Raw genomic sequence first — 25175 nt, 5'->3', positions numbered from 1 at the left:
GCAACTGTTACTTTGTATATGAGGCGTAAAGCGCGGGGTGGGTTCTTCCACGACGAGGATGCGGTTGAGCTCCTCATCATAAACAGATTATAGAAGTGACAAACAATGGGGGCCCCATAAACTTTCTCCTCACGTTTCCCGCGTGTGTCGTCTGGCGAGGACGGAGAGTGGGCGGGTGGGTGGGGCGAGGGGGTACAAAAAAAAAAAAAGCCGACTCTTCAGCTATACCGACAATAATTTATAATCTCATTAGTTTATTCATCTCTCCTCTTGCCCTGGAGCGCGGTGGAACCGGTGCGCGCGTTACCATGGCGACTCGTGCCAGCTGGCTCCGCGCACACGCGCACACACACGCACGCTGCATCGGCGTAAGAAAGGGGCGTGGGGTGGCGTGGCGCGGGGGGGGGGGGGGAGAATGTGGCGACTTTTTTTTTTTTTTTTCCACGGGAGGCGACACACCGCACAACACCTGCCCCTCCGAGCGGACGCGGGGGGCGCAACAGATGCCACGGAGGATGCGGGAGGATCACACACACACACACACACACACACAAACACACCGCCCCCGACCCCCTCCCGCACCAGTGGGTCCATTAATACGACCCCTAAGTGGGTAGGTAGAAGGTGTCCCCGATGCCCCCAACCCACTCATCCGCTCCACCCCCCTCCACCCCCCCACGGTGGACCAATGTCAGGGGATCTCCATCAAGGACAACCGCGATGCCACGGTGCGCAAAACGAGCGCACGGCTGCGCTTCAGCCATCAGGCGGACGCTTTTCACGGCTGCGGGGAAAGATTTAATAACAACATGTCTTCCGCATTACTACGCAGAAAGTTCAATTTTCAGTTCAATTTCACATTGATTTTAGCGTGCATTAAGGTGAATCACCTTGAGGAAATGGAGAGGTGCGTCTCTCCTCTTTCTCTCTCTCTCTCTCTCTCTCTCAAACACACACACACATTCCCTCTCTCTCCCACACACACATACACACACTTACACGCACACAGACGCTCCCTCTCCCTCCTCTCCCTCTCCCCACAGCAGTGGAGGGGAACACTCTCCCAAGAGATTCCTATCAGAACAGTAACGGAGACTGTTCCAGTAATATCAGGAAGATGGAGATGATGGTTATAGATTTCAGGACTCTCAGGTGCATTAGGGTGTATTACAGCTTCCCCACAAGGATACTTAAGACTTGCAGTTGGGGGAGGTGGGGCAGCCTTATGTACCAACAAATGTATTTGCTTACAGACACACACACACACACACACACAAACACATACACGCGTCACATGTGAGATGCAGAGCTGCAGCTGATGTGCACAAACAAGCTTCAGCGGTGCATGGGGTTTGCGCTGAGTTCAACTGCATGATTGGCGATGCCGGATCTGTGGCAAGGCTAATGTGATCTCAGACCTGAGGCTATGTTGTTAGGCCCCAGAAGTGTACGGATGCCCCCGTGATGGAGAATGTGAGCGAGGGAGGGAGGAAACGCTTCCTCGCTGTTGTGTTGTTGCTGAACCGTGGAGGCTCCCTAAATTAAAGAAAACAAACGGGGAAGAACTGAGAGAAGATGGTTATCAGGCGCCATCAGATACCTGCATGTCTGTTCTCTAGGGGCAGGAGCCACTCTGCGTACATAAAGCACTTTTTGGAGCATTTGACGGGGCCTCTAAAGTAGGGGATCTATTTATACTGGCCTAGCGCTGTCTGCGGAGCTGTCCATTGCTGAAATGGATGGGGATTCATGCTGTTTCATTTCAGCCACTTCTCCTTTCTTCCTCCTCCGCTTTCTCCTTCTCCAAAGGCTTTCTATTCTCCCATCTGAATTATTTCTGTCAGATCATACTTAGATTTTCTTCTATTTCACCCCCCCCTTTCTTCTCTCTTCCCCTTATCTCCCTTTTCTTCTCCCTTTACTTTCTTACTTTGATTCTCCTGTGGGCTCTTGTCAATTCCGCGTGGTTTACATGCCATTCTCTCTTTGATTCCCTCCCTTTCTTGCATCTCTTTTGTTTTCCCTCGCCCGCTTTCTTCTCCCCCCATTGTGGACATATTGCAGGAAGCGGTCATTTCGTTTTGTAGCTCTCCCTAATTATGCTTTTGTTCACAAGATGTCCACTGGGACTTGCAAACACGAACACACACACGCACGCGCACACACACACACACACACACACACACACACACGCAGACAGGACTCAATGAAAGCTCACACTGACTAGCGAAGGATCATGGTTTAGTCTTGTCCCCTGCCAATCCAAGGGTCAGAAAATCTGCTTAAAGCCACACGTTGTTCACATTATATAGCGCCGTTCCCTAACACGTGTTTCGGGTTCTTTCGGGGCTCGTCACTGCCCCGAGTCGCTGGTTACTCAGTGGGATTAGGCAGTCAGAAAGACAGACAAGGACGAACTGGCAAGGAGTGGAAAGCGACTGAGGAAAAGGGGGGGGGGGGCGGGCAGGCCATTTGTTGGAGAGAGTGAAACGAAGACAACGAGTGGTGGGAATTTGGGGGTTTGCTGCGGCCGGCTAAGGTGTGAGAGCGAGATAGAGGCGCAGATAGAGGGGAGGATGGAGGGCAGGTGGTTCTGTCATTAGCTCCAGATTAAAGCAGAGGGCAACTCCAGAGGACTCACCTCTGATTCACACAGTGGTACTGCAGGCAAGGACAAGCCTCCCAGGAGGCCTGGAACACATACACACGAGCACACGCTAAAGTGACTCACAGGATTACCCACAGGCACATGAACACACACTAACCCGTGCACAGAAATGCATATAACACCCCCTCCTCATTTAGCATAGCTACACCGTGACTCACAATAACATACAGACTCCCACGCACACAGCTATGCAACACACACATGCACAGGCACATGCACGTGGTTGAGCTAATTAATCAAATCTCCCGTTTTAATTTGGATTCAAATCAGTTGCCATGGGAACCTTGCCCTCTCGGAATCGTCAGGTAAAGACTGGTCTCGTGGCTGGCGCCTCTGCTTCTGATGACTCTTCAGGAAAGCTGACCAACAGGGATCAACTCATAATACCTACAATGATTCAGCTGGCTGCATTCTACATTGTGTTTTTACACAGACACATTTTTCTGGGGAGGCCTGAGGTGCCTGATCTGAACATCAATTTTGGCTCAGTCATCGAGAGGGACAAAAAAAAGTGAGGGCTAGGGTGAAAAAAAGTGAAATTACGACAGGCTCAGGTAGCAGCGTATGTGTTGGCAATAAAGGGGAGGTTCATGGTTTGCAGAGGCCTATCAAATCAATCACTAACACCAGCCAGCCATTCCTGGAAAAGTTTTCGCATGGCGAGCCATGTAAAGGCACTTTCCCACAGTTCTAATAGGGTGCTTATCCTCTCTATTACCACACCACTGCAACTTCAATTTCAGACTCGCAGTTGCTCTGTGCTGCCAGCAGCACTGCATGTCTGAGAGAACTTTGCTCTGAAAACATCCTTCTTGGTGTTTTCACAAGGACTCAGTGGATCAATAGGATTGTTCCAAAAATAAGGAAGGGAAAAACAAGAAGGACAAAAAAAGGCTGTGTTAATTAATATTAGTTAATGCAGTACAACATATTTACAGTTATCAAGGACCATGTTTCTACACTAACATATGCTGGATTTGTATGTTTTTATTCCAGACAGTTTGTAATGATGTTATTCAGTCTGCTACATACATTAATAACCATTGAATAATTCAGACAGCAGTAACTGCTGACGATTTTATCTTTATAACGTGTAATTATCATCTGAAATATTAATCAAGGTGCTACATAGCTGATATCAGTGGGGCTGTAACTAAAGATTGTTCTCACTTTTGATTAAACTGCCATTCTATTTAAAAAAAAAAAAAAAAAACTCAAAATCAAATCTGTGTTTTTCAAAAGCCCAAAATGAGGTTTGCGGTTGCCTTGCAGAAGGTGGCGTTGCGACTCTTGCACCCAGAGGAGAGGAGGTCAGCCGAGCCGGGAGAGCCGGCCGAAGTCTCCATCCCGTGGGACTCACAAGGGGGGAGAGACTGCGACGGCCGTGGCATCCCTCGGCGTTCACTCCTGCAACCAGGGAAGGGTTACTGCTCAGTCGGTGGCTGGGGGATCACAGAAGGACACAACGCTAGGTACTCCTATTAAGCGAATGATAATATAAACAAAACTTCCAAGTAGTAAATTTGCTTCAAAATCATTAGAGTGTTGTCATGTAAAAACAAAAAAAAACCAAAAAAAAACCCAATGCAGTTTTCAGTGCATTTTGTCTGATAAGTGGATGTTTTGAAGATTTAGTATCCCAGGTGCAAGTGCGTATAAAACAAGAACAGATGAAGATAGAACAAAACAATTTTTTGTCTGAAACTACAAAGTTTCTTGCGTCTTTTGATGTATTACACATTCAGATATTCATAGAGCTGAGTGGATCTGTGGGTGTTGGAAATTTGTAATTTTGACAAAAAAAAAATAACCCAAAAAAAAAAAAATAACGTCTGGGAACACTTTGAATAATACCGCTGAATAAAGTGTTAATTAACACGTATGCCGTTCGTGAGAGTCAGAGCGATGACATTTCATCTCAAAAGTTCTTCAACTTCCTTATTCAAAGACAATGACTTATTACTAATGAAATCCTTTTGGTGAAGTTCAGGATCTTTGGTAACCATGCACCGTCGTCACGGAGGATTGATTTTCCCTTAAATTATAGATTCTAACCTTTAAACGATTGCGCATGTTATATAAGGACACTAAATCAAAAGTGGCCATTCGTTAATGCATTTTGTGACCTTAATCAACATTAAAACGCTTCAAAATGTTGACAAAAGATATGTGTCGGTGGATTCTCGGGGGTCATTGGTATTTAATTGTATCAAGTGTTAGTAATTCTAATTACTGTGTCGCTCATGGCATCCTTGTTGACTGCCACATGTAAATGACTAAAGGGTATATTATTATGGTTATTATAGAATATTCTGTGATTCGAGATGCCCTTTTTTTAATGGGTTACTATGAAAGTCAATGCTTTAAAGTAACAGCACGATTGTTTTCATATTCATCCATGTGCTGGTCGTTAACATTAGTTTTAATTGGTTTTTTGTGGAGGGAAAAGTCAGACTATATTGGAGGCGCGCTGCCTCTATCAGCCACAAGCGTCTTAATATTAGCTCAGGAGGAAGCTGCACTTGATGAATTTAAGGGAGAGATAATGCCAAGTAAAGCCATTAGGATACGGGAACTCAGGCATGTGTCTGGCTCGCCGGTTGTCATGGTTGCGGTGTTTATCACCTCTTTCTGCCGACAGAAGCCCAGGGGCAAATCTGATTGGCTTCAGACAGAGAGACACAGAGAACGAGCTGGTGAGTGAGGGGGAGGACATATTGGCACAGCAGAGGGGTAAAATGCCAACATGCTACAGAGGGGAGGACGAGGAGGGACACTGGACAAATGTCAATGCGGCTCCCTGAAAAAAAAAAAGGATAATTTTAATTTCATCCGTTTGACTCGGATTAGTTGCTTAAGGTGCAGTTTAATACAGTTTTCATTAGGATGCGCTTCATGATGTTTTAAAATATGATTTTGAAATCGCTGTGGGTCATTGCTGCATCTACAGTACTCTTTCGATTAAAACTGACTTTTAATATTGTCATGGAAGCCCCAGCGAAGAAACATTTGAATCCAAATCCATTCCTTTTACCATGATAAACTTTAATACACATTATGTAAGTGCCTTCCATCTCTACAGACGGGGTTGAAGTGGGCTGGGGTGGGGGGAGTTGCACCACAGCTCAACAAATGTCTTGTACACTAACTTCTACTTTAAAAAAAACACGATGGAAAACATATTAACCAGAATATTATATACTTTCGCAATGAAATGGCAGGCAAATAATTACAGAGTTCCCGCTAAGTTACACACGTTAGAGGGAGAATAGCCATAACCATAGCAACAAGAAGTTACCTTAAAACAGGAATGCAATCCCCTGGTTTTCACATACCATGGCCCCTAGCGGGAGCAAGGTTATTTTGATAAAATGTTCACATTACAACACTTCTCCCCCCTTTTAAATGTCAACAGTCTCCAAAAGACAAGAGAACTTGGGAAAACCCGACAGTGGTATACATATTTTAACGGGTACACACACACTTTACAGAACACCTTGAAAAGCATGACAGATTTAACATTCCATGCAACATAAAACTTCAACTGCTCCATCAAAAATTCAGTCTGTCTGGAGGTTCTCCGAATGCGCTGTGACCTTTGCACCAACACGGGACCTGTGGGCACAGCTGAAGTAGATGTTTGGGAGGATCTACTGTGAGTGTCCACCTTCACCGGGGCCCACGGAAACCTCTACCTGGTTCGCTCTCTTTCTCTGGCAGACCCACTTCCACACAGCAGATGGTCCTCAGGCAACTCAGTGGGGCTGACCGACTGAGCCTGTGTAAAGCCCTGGGCGCATGACATCTTGATATCTTTCTCTCTGTTTTCCCTGCTTTTCCTACACTTTTGTCTTCATGTCCAGACACAGCAAGTCCAGCCTTGACTTGGGCTTACGCCTCATCAACATCTCTCTTCGCTGGTGTGCATCCAGTTGTAGTCTGTGGCGTGAGGCGGTGTTTAAACAGGAAACTTGAAAGCTGAGTACTGAGAGAATCCCCTTTCGTCGGCTTCAGACCCTCATTCACTGTCTGAGCAGCCCGCTCCGCCGATTCTTTTGAGGCTTGCTCAAAAGGAGCTGTCCGTACGTGATGAATGCCATTCTCTTGCATGAACTAAATGGCTCACTGGTAAACGTCGGACCATTATCAGTTACGGCGTGTCAGGCAACCCGTGGACTGCAAACACTTGCCAAAGTTAGTTGATGGTTGTGGGGGCTGCAATGTTGCTCATGATGTTGGCTTCAATCCATTCAGTGTGCATCCACTGTTACTAGAAATCACCTGGCCCCATAAAAAGGGCAAACAAATTTCAAATGTGGGGAGACGGTCTGACCACTCACATGGCTACAACTTAGCAGGTTGAGGTGTGTTTTAATTGGCCCAACAATGTGTGCACTCTTTTACCTTGTCTTTCAAATCCCGACTCACCCTCAACCACAAGACATGGGATCTCACAAGGTTTTTCGTCCAAGACACACCCGGATGACCCTCAAGTAAATTCTCAACGTCCCGGGGAGGGATCCTTACATCCCGCAAAATGCAGCTATCCTGCAGAATCAGTTTTGTGTTGCCTTTAGCATAAGGTGAAAGCTCCTCTCCTTCCACCACACCGGGCTAGCCTTGTAAAAAGGAAGGTTTCAACCCAGTCCCACTCTGTTGCTTCAAGTGTCTCTGCCAGCTTCTCCAAAAAGAAAAGTCTCGGGTAGCGCATAAGTAACCGTAGGGGTCTCAGGTAACTCTGTGCATCAGTGTTTGTATTTTCCACACTTGCTCTGTACATTTAAGTATACAGGTAGCGTGTCTCAGTGAACAAACTCTACTTTTATGCTATAGCTGTAGAAAGAAGGGACACTTTGCTAAAAAAGGGCTGAGGCTCAAAGGGGAAACTAGAAAACTAATCAGACTGCGGTCGGGGCGACATGGAAGACTCATTCCTCAGGGTCGGGGGAGGCTATCTCCACCGCGGTTAACCCCCTTTTTCTGTTGCTTGGGGCTGAAGGTGACTTTTCATCCTGAGGCGCTGGGCTCTTTCATTTCAACGACAGCTAGCTAAACCACCAACGTCTAACATGACTGTTCTGGAGGGGGTAAAAACAGTAACTATCTCCCCCTTGACACACCCACCACAACAATAACAACACCACCTACCTAAGTGTGTTTTGTGGGGAGTTCGGAAGACCGAGCCAACTAAATCTTAAATTAATGTCGAATGAATAGATAAATAAACAGATAGATATATAACAAATGATTGTGTGTAATATTTGCCCAGCACTCCCAGTGCCCTCTGCCTGCCACCTTGCAGAACGGAAACCTATCATCCCAGTTTGAGCATCGCATTGAGGGATGTCGATGTGGAGAGGGGCGGCAGTCGTGTTGTTATCTGACACCACCTTTCACATCCACTCCAGCTCTGACCATTTATTTAATATGTTGGCTAAGAACATCGAAAACCCCTTGACATTTACCAGTGATGACAGGTTGAACACTCTCTAATCTAGAAGCTATAATCATAAACAGATGGCTTGCAGCTGCTGATAGATTCCGGTTTCCGGGTCCGTTCAGGTGACTGCATCTTATTACTGTCACCGCTGCAGACTGCACGGCGCACGTGTTGACAAAGTGGGCCGCGCCCCTTTATCCGCTTGAACCAATCACGAATTGTGATATTGAAGCAGTTGAACTTCTCGGCGAATCACAGTGCCGCTTGTTGCGCAGCCCCCGACAATCACACATTCTCAGGCCTTTCAGTTAGCGACACTGGAAGGTATTGATACTGTCACCGCACCGGGATAATGGGAAAGTTTGGGAAACAGTTTTAGCTAACGGGCTGTTTGTTTCCTGATATAAAAGCTTGGAATCTTTAGCTAGTGTATGTCTTCGTCTGTAGGGCTACTCTTGCTCCATCTCTGTGGCCGTTTCCATGCACACACCTGTGTTTGGTCGTGCTCACTCGTCCGTTTGGAGGCTGCCCGGGTCACATTTTAGCTGACATCTTGCTGAATAGGACGAAACCACCAGAGACCATGTGTGAATAGCTGTATTGTGGGAGCTCGCCGGTGACAGTTCTGCCTCAAACCGACAGGCCTCCGACTTTTAGCTTCCCCGTGTTGTATTGGACCCGCGGGCTTATCCCAGCATCATACGTGCGCTGAGGCTGACACGGCGTGTGGCCGAGCTGACGGGTAAATCACTGCTGACAGCTAGCTGTCCTGTCGCTTCTGGTCGCGCCCTGCTGTCGGCCCGCAGAGCCACAGAGCCGACACCCTCGCTGCCGAGGATGCCACAGACAAGCAAATCCAGGAACTCTCCTGCCTTAGGTTGTTCGGTATCGGTCCAAGCGGGGCAGCCGGCGCAAGATCCGGACCCAGCGCCGAGGGAGGAGAGCCGGACTGCCGGTGACGCTGCTGGAGGAGGAGGAGGAGGGGTGGAAGGAGGGGGAGAGGACAATCGTGGAGACAGCGAGATCATCAAGTCGCCCAGTGATCCCAAACAGTACAGGTAAGGGATGCTGCTCACGCCTCTCAGAGGACATTTTTCCTAGTCCGTCTTCCAATAAGTTCATTAGTCACAGTTTGACAAATACAGCAAGTGCCTACCAGTGTCACTGGCTTGAGATTCACCAACTGGGTTTCTTCTGGGTCAATACAGAAAAGTGTTGCATTGATAATAATTGATCAGTTGTTACTGTTAACCTTGCATGTTTTTTCCCCCTTTTTTTTAGTTAAATTTTTTTAAATTAATTAATCCAAAAAGTTATATAGATATGTTCAGATTAGGGGCAAGGAATACAGTTATTGATTAGTATTGGACATCACCTGACCTTGTTATCATGTCCCTGATTTAATAGTGGATAGTTGTTTTACACAGTAGTCAATTTGATATGCTACAACATCCATCAATGAAGTGATGTTGTTTGTCTGGTGGGGGCCGGGGTGGGGTATGCGAAATTTGCAAATGAATATGTTTCCTTAAAAATTAGCGTGCATGAAATGTTGATGTTATCCTAATATGTCGGTGCATTCCTGTTTTAGTCTCCTTAGTAAAGAATGATTGTCTGATTTATCTATACTGTCTTTTTGGAGATTTGAGAAAATAAGAGAGACGTAAAAACACACACACACACACTAAAAGCACCACCACCCAGGAACCAACAAATATTTGCAAAATCAAACATTTAGAAATCTTGGACTTTTTTTTTTATAAAGTTGAAAGAGCCCTCTTCCAGACAATATCAAGGAGTTGTTCCAAATGTCAACATAGACTGAGACGAATTTGCATGTTTATAGGAAGCAAGATTACAGCAAATGCAAAATAATGATCTATATCTGTCAAGAGAATTGATTTGCAGAATAGGTTTGAAAAAAGATAGAAATGTTACACACATAATATTAAACAGAGAAGATATTAAAATTCCTCATCACCAAAGTGTAAAACAGACTATATGTGATAGGCTAAGACCTCCATCCTGCTTTGTTTAATCATTGCTTCAAAGGTCACAGGTTGTTTATTTGCACATATAGATTAGGCATTCTTTGTGCAAAATAACTACAAAAAACTAGACTAAAACTTGAAAGCCTATTTTAAAAAAAAGGAGTTGAAAAAAAATTATGTAAACTGAAAGAATGATTGCATCAGTGGCACCTGAGTGAGTTTAAGACAGGCTTGGAAAAATCCTTTAATACGCATAGTCAGATAATGTTTCTACTCCCTCTAGTATTTAAATTATGCATTATAGTACTGTTTCATCATTTATTCCCTCTATTCTGTAGTTATTCTCTGTCTTTGTTATTAATATGATTGTATTTGCAAAGGAAAAAGCATATGAAGATAGTCTTTTTACCTTTGCCAAGGAGGTTAGGCTGTCTTTACTTGTTTGTAAGCCAGTTTGTTTGTTTGTCTGTTTGTCTGGCATCTGGATTAGGAATGAAGAAAGAAAAACAGCCGCACTGATTATTCATGAAGATTTCTGTCCGGCCTCGAGCATTGGTCAAATAATAACCCGTTGAATTTTGCGGTAGATCCAGACATCTTAATTTTTCAGGATGTACTATGACGACCTTGGCAGAGGTGCTCTTCTAGCCTTGTACTTCGAGTGAAAAACTGATCCAAGTCCACAAACCCGTGCATTAGTGCAACGCTGATTTTACTGTTAGTCGTTTTGATGATTTCATGCTACTACCATTCACCAGTGCCTTGGGCATCTGTGGGGCATGTGAAAATTTGCTATGAAGAAACTCCAAACAACTAAGTCTCAAAGGGTATGAGAAGCAGTCAGCAAAGAGACATCTGAGCTAACAATCTGCTCGATGAAAGGAGCAACACCCTACTCATTCCCAGATCAGGCTTGTGCCATCTCATCTTGTCCTCAGCATACCATCACAAATCCCGGGCGTGCTAAGAATTTTTCATATAGTCATAGTCAATCCACTAGGTATGTTTGGGCTTTTTCAGCAAGAGTATTTTCCCGTAACCGATTGTGTTAGATAATTGTTTTGGGTCATAGTAATTGTAATAAATGCTAGCATTACCATCGTAACTAGTTTTAAGTTCAGAGCTGCCAGGAATTGTGCTGCTTTATGCACTTTACACCATCAGATGTAGTAATATTTTTGCGCATAGTAATGGTGCAACAAAATTGTCATCTATGCTTGTGTGAATTTACAGTATATATATATGTACATTTACAGTAAATCCTCGTTAAAGGATGCAATGTATCAGTAAAATGCAAACACGAAGTCCTTTTTTTCCCAAAAGCCTGCTATCTTCTGATTATGCAACTTCTGGAAGCCTTCCAAGGAGCAATGCTTGAGCACATCAGAGGTGGACTATGACTGGAGAAGCCAAGATCTGAAATCTGTAATGTAAATAATCAAGTTGCCTTCTAAAACTGTCTATTTCAATTACCCAAACTCAGGTACATTGTGCTAGACAACGGGCTGCGAGCTCTGCTCATCTCAGACTACAGTGGCCCAGCAGCATCAGAGGATGAGGACTCTGAACCCGAGGATGAATTAGAAGAGGAAGAGGAGGAAGACGAATCAGGAGATGAAACAGGAGAGGATTCTGAGGAAGAGGACGATGATGATGACGACGACGACGATGAAGATGATGACAAGGAGGGGAAAAAGAAGCGAGGAAATGCGGAAAAACAGGTACGACTGTGGAGAGCAATGCAGAAGGTCTTGCAGCTTCAGTCCACAGAAGGACGAGACTTTAGTCAGTGCGAAATGCATTTGTGCCGAACCGAAAGTTTGTCCAATTGATTGCAGATATAAGCAAAGAGCATGGAACTGGCACATGTTTAACTCAATAGGAGGTATTTTTCTATTTAATGGCTTCCATCTCTTCCTTCCCCATCTGAGAAGGATAAAGAAACCCTTTACATTTTGGAATAAGGGCTTAGTGTTCTTCGAGCTGAATCTTCACAAGAGCAGGCCAACTGGGTCACAATGTCAGATGTCTGACGTTTTCACCCAAGCAGCAAACCTGAAGGGGGCACTGAATGGAGGGCAGGGTAATCAGCCATACTTTACATTATACTCATGAATGTTTCCACCGAGTTTCATGGCAACACTGGACAAGTGTCCTTGATGTTCAGCAGAAATGCAAAATGAAATGTAATCAGAAATGAGTCAAGTCTCTTTCCAGTCAGCATCATTGTTTGTAGTCCACATCCTTGAGTTCTAGAGGTTAAATTTGACTGGAACTCAAAAGGAAGGGACTTAACTCTGATATTAATGTTGTCCTGTACTCCAACATACCTTAATCCTCCAAGTTTCAGCATTTTAGTCTGTTAGTCGATTAAAAACTTTTTCATCTTCTGTAATTGGATCTTCTCGTTTCCTTCTATAGATTTTTTTTATATTTCATAGCACTCCTCATGGCCAAGTTCCAACGAGCATAAACTTTCATAACTAACTTAATATGATATCCGGCCTGTCTGCCTTCATGTGCCATGTGATGTTTTGTAATACACGTAAAGGGGGTTTGACAAACACTCTGGACTTGACATCGAATCCAACACTGGCTCAAGGTTTGACTTTTACTGGAGATACAGGGACTTTACTCCGACGCTGTCTCCAACATGTGATCAGGGGCTGGAAAATTCACAGCGACTACAAAGTAAAAGTTTCTGACGCTGACGAGGGCACAGCAGTGGTGAAATCCTTGTTGGTTTGCACCATGTTATGTTTCTCCCCAAATGTTTCATAAATTTCCAAGAGAATTTTCAGCATACTGGGAAAATGAAAATACAAGTGCGTTGTGCAAGATTTGCAAGTTGATCTTTTGGTACAGGACTTTCTATTTCTCCGTCTTACAGAATCAGTCATGCTGTTTTATTTCCTTATTCATTCAGTACAGATCAAAGCTAGTTTTGAAGCATATTAATTAGTGGTGGTTTACTGTCAGGAGTCTTACTGGATATTAGTTTGTTACTCAAAGATGCTCTAAAGTAACTGCTTTGATGCATATCAGTCATTCTGTGACTGATGTGTTTTTTTTTTTCATCTGTGTTTTTCATCTGCACTTTTCGTTACGGAGCTGTTTCTTTGTCTTGACCTGCACAAGGGACTACAGATGCAAATTAGACTGAAGATATAATCTGGTGTGGTGCATGAAATGGTGACATTTATGTTTAAGCCGAACACTGTCCTTTTTGGATAAATGTGAAATAAAACTTTCTTTGAACATTTAAAGTCCACAGCGTCAAGTCACCCTAGGCTCAGATTCAAATCTCTGCATGTCCTTCATACCCGTGGAAGTTTTTTAGTTCTGTTTTATAATTGGAGCTAAATGCTGCCAATGACCAACTTTATTCCCAGAAGCTCTCTCATAAAGCAGAATTTACTGCCTATCCATTCAAAAGGCTGAAAATAACTCATTAGGTCCTTAAGTCATTCAATTATACTATGTGCAACAAATTTTAGAAGGATACATCCCAAGACCGGTAGACAGTGGTTTCAGGACCGCTGCTCATGGACATCTTTTCAAACAAGTCATGCTACTTGTCACTATGATCTGGTCACATAAACAAAGCTACTTTGAAAAGTTCTGAACCGTATCGCGACTTTAGGGGTAAAATTTATACATTTTCGCCGCAATTCTTTTTTGTGATAGCATCGCAACATTTCCATGACCCAACTGTGGGATTAGGTGACCAAAAAAATTGACCGTATTTCAAAGGGAAACAGTTTCCAGGAACTGCAGCAGCGCTGCAACTATCAGCCACTCCCTACAGCAGAGAAGATATTTTACTTGCTCTTAAAAAAAAAAACCCTAGCTGGGTTGTAGCTGGTGGAATAATAGGGTACAGCCAAAGTCCGTAGGCTTCATCCTCTGCTGCCGTGAATGAGCTTGTGTACAAAATATAATGAGTCTTTGTCAGACAGTCATTGACATCGTTCAGAAAATGGCATGGAAAAGCTTCATGGACACAAAGCTTATGCCACATGAGCACATTGTAGAACCGAACTTGATATATTGTGTGTGTGTGTGTGTGTGTGTTTGTGTGTATGTCAGTCTGCAGCAGCTCTGTGTGTCGGAGTGGGCAGCTTCAGCGACCCCAGTGACCTCCCTGGTCTTGCACACTTTCTGGAACACAGTGAGTAATTATAGTAATTACGGTGAGTAGATTTGGATGGAGCAGAGGGGTCTTAGTCTCTATATCACCCTTGTTACTTGATTATGCTTTATATTAAGAGTAACAAGATACTTAGACTACTATTGTAAGTTTTTCTTGTGAAACAAAAAAGAGCAGTCTTTCACCTCCTTGTGAGATGCAACAATACCTCTCAATTGTATTTTGCTCTATTGATGCGTCTGTCAGCGGAGAAATTGTTGTGTCTGTCTCCTCCAATGATTTGATTGGTGAAGATTGCTTCTGACTGGCCATTCTGAAAACAAGCCCTTGCTCATTGTTACACACTGTCGTCACCGCTGTCACCAATGTTTACATCAATATGTAGGGGCAATCGCTAAAGCAGTATGCGCGGAAAAATAACTGTCGTATTCTAATTCAGCCTGGCTTGAATATGCCAGGATGTCTCTAGTTTTGGGAAGTTGACATCCTAAATTTAGAAAAAAACACAAGTACATTAACTGCGATGGGCGTTCAAGATTCAAATGCAAAGCTAGGAAGCAACAAATATTTATGTGGCAAAAAGCCTCAAACTAATGCCCCCATACTGAGATCAATGCAAAAATGTCAGCATGTGGGTTGTTTGGGAAGCTTTTCAGCCCATGGTTATTGGTGTTCTGGGGATCTCTACTTTTGACCTCAACTTATAGCTCCCATACCACATCACCCAAGAAAACTTTTTAATAGGGCTCGACCCAAACACAAGTTTTTCTTTCGCAGTTCCACTCTATTTGCTGAACATCAGCTCGTCCAAGCCAGGGCACGATCAGCTGTTGTCCTTATAGTAATTTAATTTTTTTTATCTGGACCCCTTTTGTTAGTATCACTGGCAAATCTCACCCACGGTGCCCCATTTTTTTGTCAGCCTTCTTTTCCTGCCTTCTCTGCACACCGCTGTGTACCCATCTCCACCCACCTCCTCATTTGCATACAGTGGCTTACTTAATCAACGCCACTTGGGTTGTTATTTTTGCAGACAATTCCAGAGGCCTTTGCTGATGTGCTTCTTCTGCACCTTTGCGTGTTAGTGTATTAAGGGTATCGTGGCCCAACAGCTACAGTATACCGCCAAAATGAAATATCAGGGAAATAGAACATACTGCAGCCTTTCTTCTGTTTTACTTGGGCAATTAATTAAACCCAAATTAAATGGCAGAATATGGGCCATTTTCTTTCTGTATTCACATAATTAGAAAGTTCCGACAGACAAATGTTTTCTATGTTTAATGAAAAAACACCACATGTATTTAGAATTGTTGATTTCGTGTTGTTTTGTTACCAGGTCTCGAAAGGGTTTTTTACTTCTCTTCATGAAGTTGTCTTGAAAATGTATTTTTGTATGCTTGTTTCAAAACATTAAACTGGAATTTTTAAGCCTGACAGTCGGTCATCCGTTTGCCTTCCGTACCCGAATTATTCCAGCAAGTTCCGCAGATTGTTTAAAGATTGTTTAAAATCAGATTTTTGAAATTTGAATAGTCAAATCAAATCAATCAAATCATTGTCAAAGAATCATGGTATATAGTTTGCTTTCTTTTATTTATTGTTGGGATTTCCACTGTCAGTCTAATATACGTAACATATCAAACTAGAGTTGGTCCATAAAAAAAGAAAAAATCTAAAGCGAGAAAGTAACCGGTAGTTTGCTTGAATGTTGCATCATACTCATGGCATGCCAAATTGTTTAAGAATATATTATGGAACTCAACATTTTCTCTTTTGTTAATTGGTGCATGGTGTGTGAACTGCTTTGTTTTGCCACATATTTCATTCGCGCGTCAAAGGAAAAGCCATGCTTGTACGGTGTATGATTAAAATACATGGCTGCATATTTGAGCAGGTGTTTTTTGAAGCCCTTTTTGATTTGATAATTAAATTTTAATTGTGAATATGCAAGTCAGTACATTTTTTCCCCCGATGCTTGAAAGCCAGTGCTTGATTTTCTATCCTAAGTGGTTGTAAAGCCATTTCTGTAAAGTAATGACATGATGGACTATTTGAAGTGAATAGGAAAATAACTGACTTCTAGACAAGGGCTGTTTAATTGTCAAATGCTAATTAACCTATTTATATTTCCGTTCACACACTTAATGGGTGAGGAGATTATTTTATGGGACCTTGAAAGGTTGCATATTGTGGATTTACAGCCCCTCTCTCCCTTTACTGAATCCCCCCTGCTGTTTTTATTCACATCCGTATGTCGCAGTGGTGTTCATGGGCAGCGAGAAGTACCCCTCAGAAAATGGCTTTGATGCGTTCCTTAAGAAGCACGGAGGAAGCGACAACGCCTCCACTGACTGCGAGAGGACCGTCTTCCAGTTTGACGTCCAGAGGAAAAGCTTCAAAGAGGCTCTTGACAGGTGAGAAACGATCAGAGGTTTTTGTGGTCGGAGCAGTCTTTCCGAAAAAGTGGACTTAAGAAGTATCAGGGATTTATAGGTAAATGTCGAAATAGGGGAAGATGAAAACAAATACCTGGGACGATATTCAAAACAAGCTTAAACCCCATTCTTCTGTTTTAGTTTGAACATAGAAACAGTGCTGTTGATTCTAGTATTACCATTTTGGACACACTGTCTGGATGACTAACATAAAGGTCACTGTTAATCCATTTGCAACCATTGAAACAAAGTGATGTATCACCCCGCCGAGCGTGTATCGAAACATACATTGTTTGTATGAACAAAATGCAAATCAATACTATATGTAAATAGTTTTCATTTTTCCTGTTTTTTTTTTCTTTTCTTTAAATCTTGTGTTCTGGCAGCATGGTGGCGCAATGGTTAGTGCTTGTTGCAGCGGTCTATTCCCACAGGGGTCTTTTTGTGCGGAGTTGGTGTGTTCTCCCCATGTCTCCAGTTTCCTTCCACTGTCAAAACACATGCAGGAGGTTCATTGGAATAAACTGTAAAAATTGCCCAGATGAGTGAATGAGAGAGTGAATGGTTGTTTGTCTTTGTATGTGGCCTTGCGTTCGACAGGGTTTCCAGACAGACCGACTCGCGACCGGTTCAGGGTGAATCACAGCTGGGATAAATCCCGGCATCCCCGGGACTCTTAAGTTAAGGAGAAGTAGTAGATAATGGATGGATAAATCTTCTGTTTGTGAAAATAGGCTATGTCCAATCATGTCTTGTTTTTAAACATTAGACAATTTCTGATGGAATTCCAAGTCATTTCTTGATAGGTTTTAGGTAATATCCTTCAAATTTTAAGCCAATGTCTTTCTAAGACCAATAGCTTTCTCAGCTATCTTTGTCATATGCACTCAGTGAAAAGAAAATACACGGTGCCATCAGCACTCTGTGTCTCTCTTAAATTTCAAATCTTTTGCAGCCATTATTCTAATTATCGAGTGCAATCGAGAGTCACTCTGACCTGTGATGTTAAGCTCATATCTGAGCAATGCAGAATTCTGCCTTAACCTAAACCAAGACCTCACTTTGATACCTTTTGGAGTCTGAGCCCAATTACCTCACAACATCTCCCTTAACAAGTTTACCTAATGGACAGTGGCAGCAACTTAATTTGTTCTCATTAAATGTGAAATTATTTGTCGGACAGGTTATTATGCTATAACAACACCCGATGTACTGATTTTTAATTTTCTTAATTTATGAAAACAGCTCCGAACAAGTTAAGGCGTAAATTAAAAATAGCCAAGGTAGCTGAAAAAAAAAAATGCGATGTGTCGGGGACAGAGATGGGCATGTCATTCGAACAACTGTATTCGGGCTCATTCTGAAATAGAAGAAACTTGGCTGTGAAAATAAAGAATGGCTGGTGTCTGCATTGGATCAAAGTGAGATATGACACAAGTTACTTGAATTGAACATGCCCCAGATAAATAAATAAACAGAACATAGATCAATAAGTACACCGCAGGCCCCACATAAGCCAGTGAAATACGGTGTGAGAAAGAAAGACTTGACCCAACATCAGGTCCCGTTGGGTTTGGTCAGAGATCTGAAGCAATAAATGCAGCCAGCTCTACTTTGGCCCCATTTGACCTTTTGCATCACGATCATTTCAAATTCTGACTGGTTTCTCGACAAGCTCTCGAGTTTTGCTGCAAGTTCTACCTTCCATATCCACACAGTGACCAAAGATTTATACATAAATATTTGAAGTGGCAGAATTGTGATGAATGCGGATTTTGCTGAAGTTTCAAATGAAAAGAAAAACTCAGATTCTGTATCCAAGTGAGAACCATCTTTGGAAGTTGTCCCAATCTGATTGGAGATGCCCAATTTTCTGAGAATTGTTGTGTTCATACTGATTCACTAAGTTAAGGAGTTCCCTTCAAACCCGGTGCCACAGTTTTATAAAATCAGACACCTGGCCGTTCAATCTGCATTTAAAATCATTTGGGAATGAATGGGTCATTCGGAAGAGCTCAGTGAATTCAAACACCGTACTTCGTAGGCAATACATCAGTTTGTGGAATTACCTGCCAGATATTCCACACTCAACTGTAAGTGGTATTATTGAAGAATGGAAGTATTCAGGAACAACAGCAGCTCAGTCATGAGGTGTCAGTACCAAAGAAAGGTACAAAACACAATGTGCTGAGACACATAGTGCCCTAAAGTTGCCAACACGCTTGAATCAGTAACCGCAAATTTACAAGCCTCCTCTGGCATTGACTTTTTAGAACAAACACTGCGCGTCGGGGTCTTTATGCGGCGGGTTTTCACAGGGCGAGGAGCTGCATGCAAGCCTTATATCACCGAGCACAATGGCAAGCATCAAATGGAGTGTTGTAGAGAATGGTGGTATTGGACTGTGCTGCAGTGGAAACATGTTCTGTCAAGTGATTGATCTTCCCTGTCAGTCTGATGGATGAGTCCGGGCGTGGCAGATGCCAGGAAAGCGTACCTGCTGTGACTGCCTCGTGCCAACATTAAAGTTTTTTTGGAGAAGCCATAACCGTGCACAGTGCTGCACTTCCCCCTAGTTTTGGTTCAGATAAGTCTTAGTGGATCAATAAGGCATTTTTGCCAATTCCGTGTGGTCATATTTGAAGAAATTATTTAGCATTGGGTCTTTTGCAGTGTAACCATATCTGAGTAACCAAGGCAAGGTTGTTTTGACGTGTAGTAATGGTTTTAGGAGACTTGACCTGCCCGTTCAGATCCCTGACCCCAGCCCACTCCAACTCTGCTAGAATGAACTAGAAAAGAGAAATTGCCCGATACTTCCTGTTCATCCAACACCAGTCTCTAAATTCACAGATTTATTTTTTACATTCATTTACTGTTTTTTTGGATGAATGTGAATATTATTGCCAAGTTTCCTCGTACTTTAGTCCTTTATAGTGTCAATGGTAGATGAGTATACAATGGATTTGACCCACTTTAAGTTTGCGGCTTCAATATGGATGAACCCCGGAGGGTCAATCAGTCTTGATTCTGCACCTTCCTGTTGTCTGTATCAGTCTACATCTGATTGTTTTTTTCTGACCTGCGTGTGTTTACTCTGCTCGTATGTGGCCCCTGATTATGGCCTCTCTCTTCCTGTCCCCCTCTTAGGTGGGCTCAGTTCTTCATCTGCCCCCTGATGATCAGAGACGCCATCGATAGGGAGGTGGAGGCTGTTGACAGCGGTGAGCCTCGGCGTCGCGCTGCATCAGTCCTATGTAGTGACAAGTTAAATTTCAGCTGTTGTACTTGGAATTAAACTTCAGATCTGCCGCATTGCTGTCACGCAGCTCTTTTGCACACCATTGATCGGCGTCTTTCTTTGAAGTCTTAAGTTTCTCTCTTTTCCCTTGTCTTTCAGAGTACCAGCTGGCTAAGCCGTCAGACTCCCATAGGAAGGAGATGCTGTTTGGGAGTCTGGCCAAACCTGGACACCCCATGGGCAAGTTCTGCTGGGGTGAGTTAGTAAACAACCACTGGGACACAGAGTACACACAGGGCCTCCTGGGGGTATGTTCAGCAATTGTGAGGGGGAGTGCTGAGACCGACGCCAAGTGTCTTTTCTTTATGATATTCCTTGCAAATACAATTTTTGTCTGCCACGTTGAAAGATTTGTCGCTCATTTACTAGGGAACGCCCAGACTCTGAAGCAGGAGCCAAAAAAGAAGAAGATCAGTGTCTATAAGAGGTTGCGTGCCTTCTGGAAGAAACACTATTCTGCTCACTACATGACTCTGGCGGTCCAGTCAAAAGGTCAGGAAAACCCCTTTTGTTTACTATACATATGTTTTGACCAATGAGAATGAGTGACAATGTAGTGTCTCTGAGATGCCGGTGACACATTTGGGCAAACCTCAGAAATTGCTCTGAACACCAGAGCATCATCCTCCACAGTCCATTATTTGGTGCTCTGGTTAACACATGGGCTAGATTTGATACAGCGTGAGTGCAAAATCAAAGATCTTGACACTAAATGTATTGACAAAACTTTAGCTGTTATTATCTTTGCGCAGGATCAGCTCCTGCATATATTGTGTCTTGGTGTAACTTTCACATTTGGTATTCAGCAGGTGTAAGTGGGAAGGTCACACTTTTATCCTTGGCAGCGGTGATCACATGGTCTGCAAAGAAAGACAGCTACGGCAGCCTGTCTTGCCTACGGAGCTGTAAATCACAGGTTTCATTATGATATGGTATTTGGCAATATTGCAAAGTCTGCAATGATACATCTGTTGCTGCTTAAATTTGGCATGAATGCCAAGGTCATGGGTGAAACTATTTAATGAATTGAACTAGATTTAACTGCAGTGGACAGCAATAACTACCCATTTGTACAAGTTAGTTGTCAATACAAAACACCTTACTTGTTTAACAGACCTCCTAGAATACAGTGGGAGAGTTGCAGCCTGTTTGGTATTCTTAAATGCAACACAGTCTTAATTTCATAATTTATATTTGTTTTATGACATGAATTATACCAACCATCTGTCAAAACAGATTAGACTTTTGTTATGTGATTCAATCAGGAGGCTGCAATCAAATGAGATGAAAAATTGCCATTTAACACTACCAGTTATATTTATATCAACTCTCGAAAGTCAACTAAAATGTAAATTTGACTAATTTATCGCAGAAAATTAAAACGAAAAGCCATATAACAAGATTGCAAACGTTGTACTTTTGGTTTGTCATTATCCAAATTTTAACAGGGATTTCAAAATGAAAGCAGATCTGAAAATAAATCAAGGTTTCACATTTAAGTTAATTACAGTTGATTATCAGTCACAGGATCAAAATGTTATTTCAATTTCATATTTTATACCTCTACATATCGACAGAATGATGAAAGGGAGTATTTAGAGGGGGATGATTCATCTGCTCCACTGGCTCTTTATTCCAACTGAGTAAACTGAATGGTTTGGCTTTGAGAGGGCGAACCCTGCCTTAACAAAACATAGAGTTCCTCCCTCAACGACGTGATTTCAGGGACTGCAAGGCTGCTTCCCCTTCCCGCCCTGCTGTTTGTGCTCAGATTGCACTTTGGATAGTGGATGTTAGTGACCTTGATCATTAGTGTGAATGCAGCGACCGGCTGCAGCTCGATCGGTCAGCCTCATAGCATTTACACCAGTGGAGAAGTCTTGGCGCAAAATTGGACGGGGCTCCGGCAGCTGCGAGAGTCAAGAGACACGCGGTGCTCGGTGTATCATAACTGCCGAGGCGGTAACATATTACAAGTCATCCGAGGAGGATTTCAACACTCATCTATTTAGGGTTTTCCCTTTCATTTGTCAGCAGTCTGTATTTCTAGGACCAGCTGATTGGTAGATTGGCACAACTATAATTGGCCTAATTAATTTCATACACCAAGTGAATTGTTTGATTGAAAAAGCAATTTGTGGATTAATTGACTATTAATTAAGTGGTTGCTCTAATCACGTTCAGCCGACTGTGGATAATAATTCCCGGAGTCACGTCCAAGTCCTAAATTTCTCAAAATAACGACGGATAAAAATTGCTCCAACAAATTTTTATCCGGGTTTCACTGGAAATATCATGCAACAAATTAAGCACCGCTTAGAATTGGAAGGATGACTGGTGTTGGCATTTGTGACGAAAAACAACAGCCCTCTTCGAAGTTTCAGCAAAATGGTCTTTGCCTCAAAAAATTAATCACCGTGAAATGAAATGTAACACGCTGTGTATAACCAGTATTTTAATGGATAAAATAATGAGCCATTCAAGAACAACGTAAAGTCCAGATTAAGAGGTTGTTCATCATTTCACCATGATATTCTTTTAAATGTTTGTATTAACCAGTGGCAACAGCGGACCCGTCTTAGCCTGCTCTGCTGTCAGAGATGCAGAGGAGCGACTCCTTCATCTATTTACAGCAAAGCCAGATTCCCTGTGTCATGTTGTTTTATTAAAGAATAAAGTCTGTAATTGACCTTTTTCCATCACGCTGTGAGCAATCTGATCTTAAGCCTCACACAGAGCAGCAGTGGCTTTCCACAAGCCAAAAGCAGCTTTTATCAATAAGAAAATTATGACAGAAACACTGAAAAACAGTTCCTTGTGAGTATAATTTGTGTCCTGTTGAGAAAAGGCAGGCTGTGTGGACTATATATAGAAATACACAAAGCAAGTACACTGAATTACATTTTGCCATAAAATGAGGGAGTACCTCTTGCATTAATAGTTGTATTGTACAGACAAATTCCCTCGCCATATGCACACGAAACCATGGCATGATATGAGCAAAAAGACCGCATGTGGTATTCATTGATGGAAAGTGGACATATTCTCAAGGAAAGGCTGATTGTTTCTTTTTAGTTTGTATAAAAACCCACCCAATGTCTATTTAGCAGTATAAAGTTGTTGCTCAGTTAAAGCAGGAGTAGATTGCACATTTGATGCATGTACAAAATAAAGACTGCAGTCTGTTTATTTGTGCCATTTTAAAAGCAGCTTGTGTTTTTTTTTTTAGTCTGTCTTGCCATCTCTTTTTCACTTCATCCGCTATATGTCATAGTATTATTTAAAAAAAAATTTTTTTTGGACAATATTGAATTGAATTTCCCGTCCTTCATGTCCCGTCATCCATCTGGGCATCCAGATGTCTGGCAGAACAAGAACATGTTAAGTTCACTGCAGAAAACAGTCAAGCCGCCCACTTGTGTTTGAATCCAGAATCCTGGATGAGCTGCTGTTTTAAAAAAACAAAAACAAAAACAAAAAAAAACAATGATGATCAAAACACCATGGAAACACGCCCGACCCAAGATCTCGGTACCCAGAGATAGGGTATTGTCGGACTCCTTGTGGAGTATTTATTGTACATAGCAACCAGTAGAGCAATGCAGAGCGCATACTTGCTTTCGGACATGCCCGTTTGGGTTTTCTGCAAATACCTATCCTGTTAGTTAGGGACCGAGGTAATTAATCAAAGCGAACAGGAATGCCTTTTAATAAACTGGATGTTTATCAAATGGCAAAAAAATAAAACCCACAGTTGAAGCTTTTACTGCAAAGTCACACCTTTGCCACGCTTACAATGGCTTGGGCAGGACGTGTCCTTTTTGTGCCGTGTTGTGTACCATAATGAAATCCAGTAGGACATTTGCTTGTCGTCATATATTTAATCTTGATGTTCTTACTTTTATGTCGTTTTTACTTTGGATTCAGACGCAATCTTTATTTGTTACTGCAAACTTTGCAAAATCTCAACATTTGAATTGGAGGTCAGCCCTGTTGCATGTTTGATGGTCCTCTCCAAGTTTGGATTCGGTGGTCCACTGTGATGATGTTATTTTGATGCCTATAGAATAATTGCACCCAATTTATCGTCTGCGTGATGAAAGACTTAAAGGCACGTGTCCAATTCCTGATCAGGAAGTGTTTGCTTTTCAACGTCGCTTCCTTGATTCCATTCAGTTGCACGTCCGGTTCGGAAGAAGCTGCAAATTACTGTCAGGGATATGTTTGGGCCCTTGGTACAAAAAAAAGAAAGCAATATTACAATAATTATCTCAGCGGAAAAAGACACGTGTCAGATTCGCAAGGTGTTTTCCCCTGTGAGAATTATTCACATTCCTTTTGAGGATTTTAATAAAATGCCTTTGGCACAGAGCTTTTTCATATCTTAAACAAATTAGAAGTCTTTGAAAATTGTTTGTTTCTTTTTTTTTCTGATACTTCCCATTATTTCATTTTAATGTGGATTTATTTTTGCATTTTTGGATTGGAAGTAATGAATTGGTCTTTTTAATTGTGTTTTTTTTTTTTTTTCCTTTTCCAATCCAAAACATGACAACGTTTAATTTGACAAGTGTGTAATTTCTTCATCCATTTTCTCTTAATTGGAGGTCATGATATATATTCAGTTGTATTTTAATGTAATGAGCATTTATGAGAGTATCGGAACATAATCCATAGCGATGAAACAATTTACAATACATGTAGCCTCTAATGGCTGCATGCAGAGCGTTGTCACTTCTTCTGCAACAAACAAACCACTTCACACTAAGATCTCGCCCTAACCCAGAATTATGAGGTCTCTACCAGAAATATTGAGACACACTTGAGTTCTAATTTATCCTCCTCCACTTGTTCTGTGCTTTAGAGAAACTGGACACACTGGAGGAGTGGGTTAGAGAGATCTTCAGCAGGGTCCCTAACAAGTGAGTATTGGAGAAGAGCCACTCAGTCCCTGTGATGAGTTGCCGGCGTGATATGGACTGCAGTCTGATATCCTCGGAGATCTAGCTCAGATGTAAATGTCAAGCCGTCCCCTATCTCTTGTCTCCTCGTCTCAGATATGTTTTTTTTTTTTGTTTTGTTTTTTTTTTCCTCCGACGCGAACACCTGAAAGGGATCATTTATCCCTAAAGTCATGCTGCTTCCTTACGCAGCTCCGCTCTCTGTTTGCTTTATGACTCATTTAGT

At 42.5% G+C, this 25175-nt stretch overlaps 1 protein-coding gene across 1 annotated transcript in view; it reads left to right on the top strand.

Moving 5' to 3' along the window:
• The first annotated feature begins 8472 nt into the window (after positions 1-8472).
• Positions 8473-25175, top strand: part of LOC147237908 (nardilysin-like) — a 43970-nt gene continuing 27267 nt past the window's right edge. The window contains exons 1-8 of the mRNA XM_086155978.1: positions 8473-9166; positions 11583-11820; positions 14189-14270; positions 16513-16666; positions 19838-19911; positions 20088-20183; positions 20358-20480; positions 24853-24910. Coding sequence (XP_086012104.1) covers positions 8946-9166; positions 11583-11820; positions 14189-14270; positions 16513-16666; positions 19838-19911; positions 20088-20183; positions 20358-20480; positions 24853-24910 — 1046 coding nt within the window. The 5' untranslated portion in view covers positions 8473-8945. The remainder of the gene's footprint in view (positions 9167-11582; positions 11821-14188; positions 14271-16512; positions 16667-19837; positions 19912-20087; positions 20184-20357; positions 20481-24852; positions 24911-25175) is intronic.

Source organism: Fistularia commersonii, chromosome 1, assembly GCF_037954325.1.
Source record: "Fistularia commersonii isolate RoL2024-O1a breed Wild chromosome 1, RoL_Fcom_v1.0, whole genome shotgun sequence".
In the NCBI taxonomy this organism is placed as follows: Eukaryota; Metazoa; Chordata; class Actinopteri; order Syngnathiformes; family Fistulariidae; genus Fistularia; species Fistularia commersonii.
The sequence above is the reverse complement of the archived record's forward strand: the minus strand, read 5'-3'. Positions and strand labels throughout refer to the sequence as shown.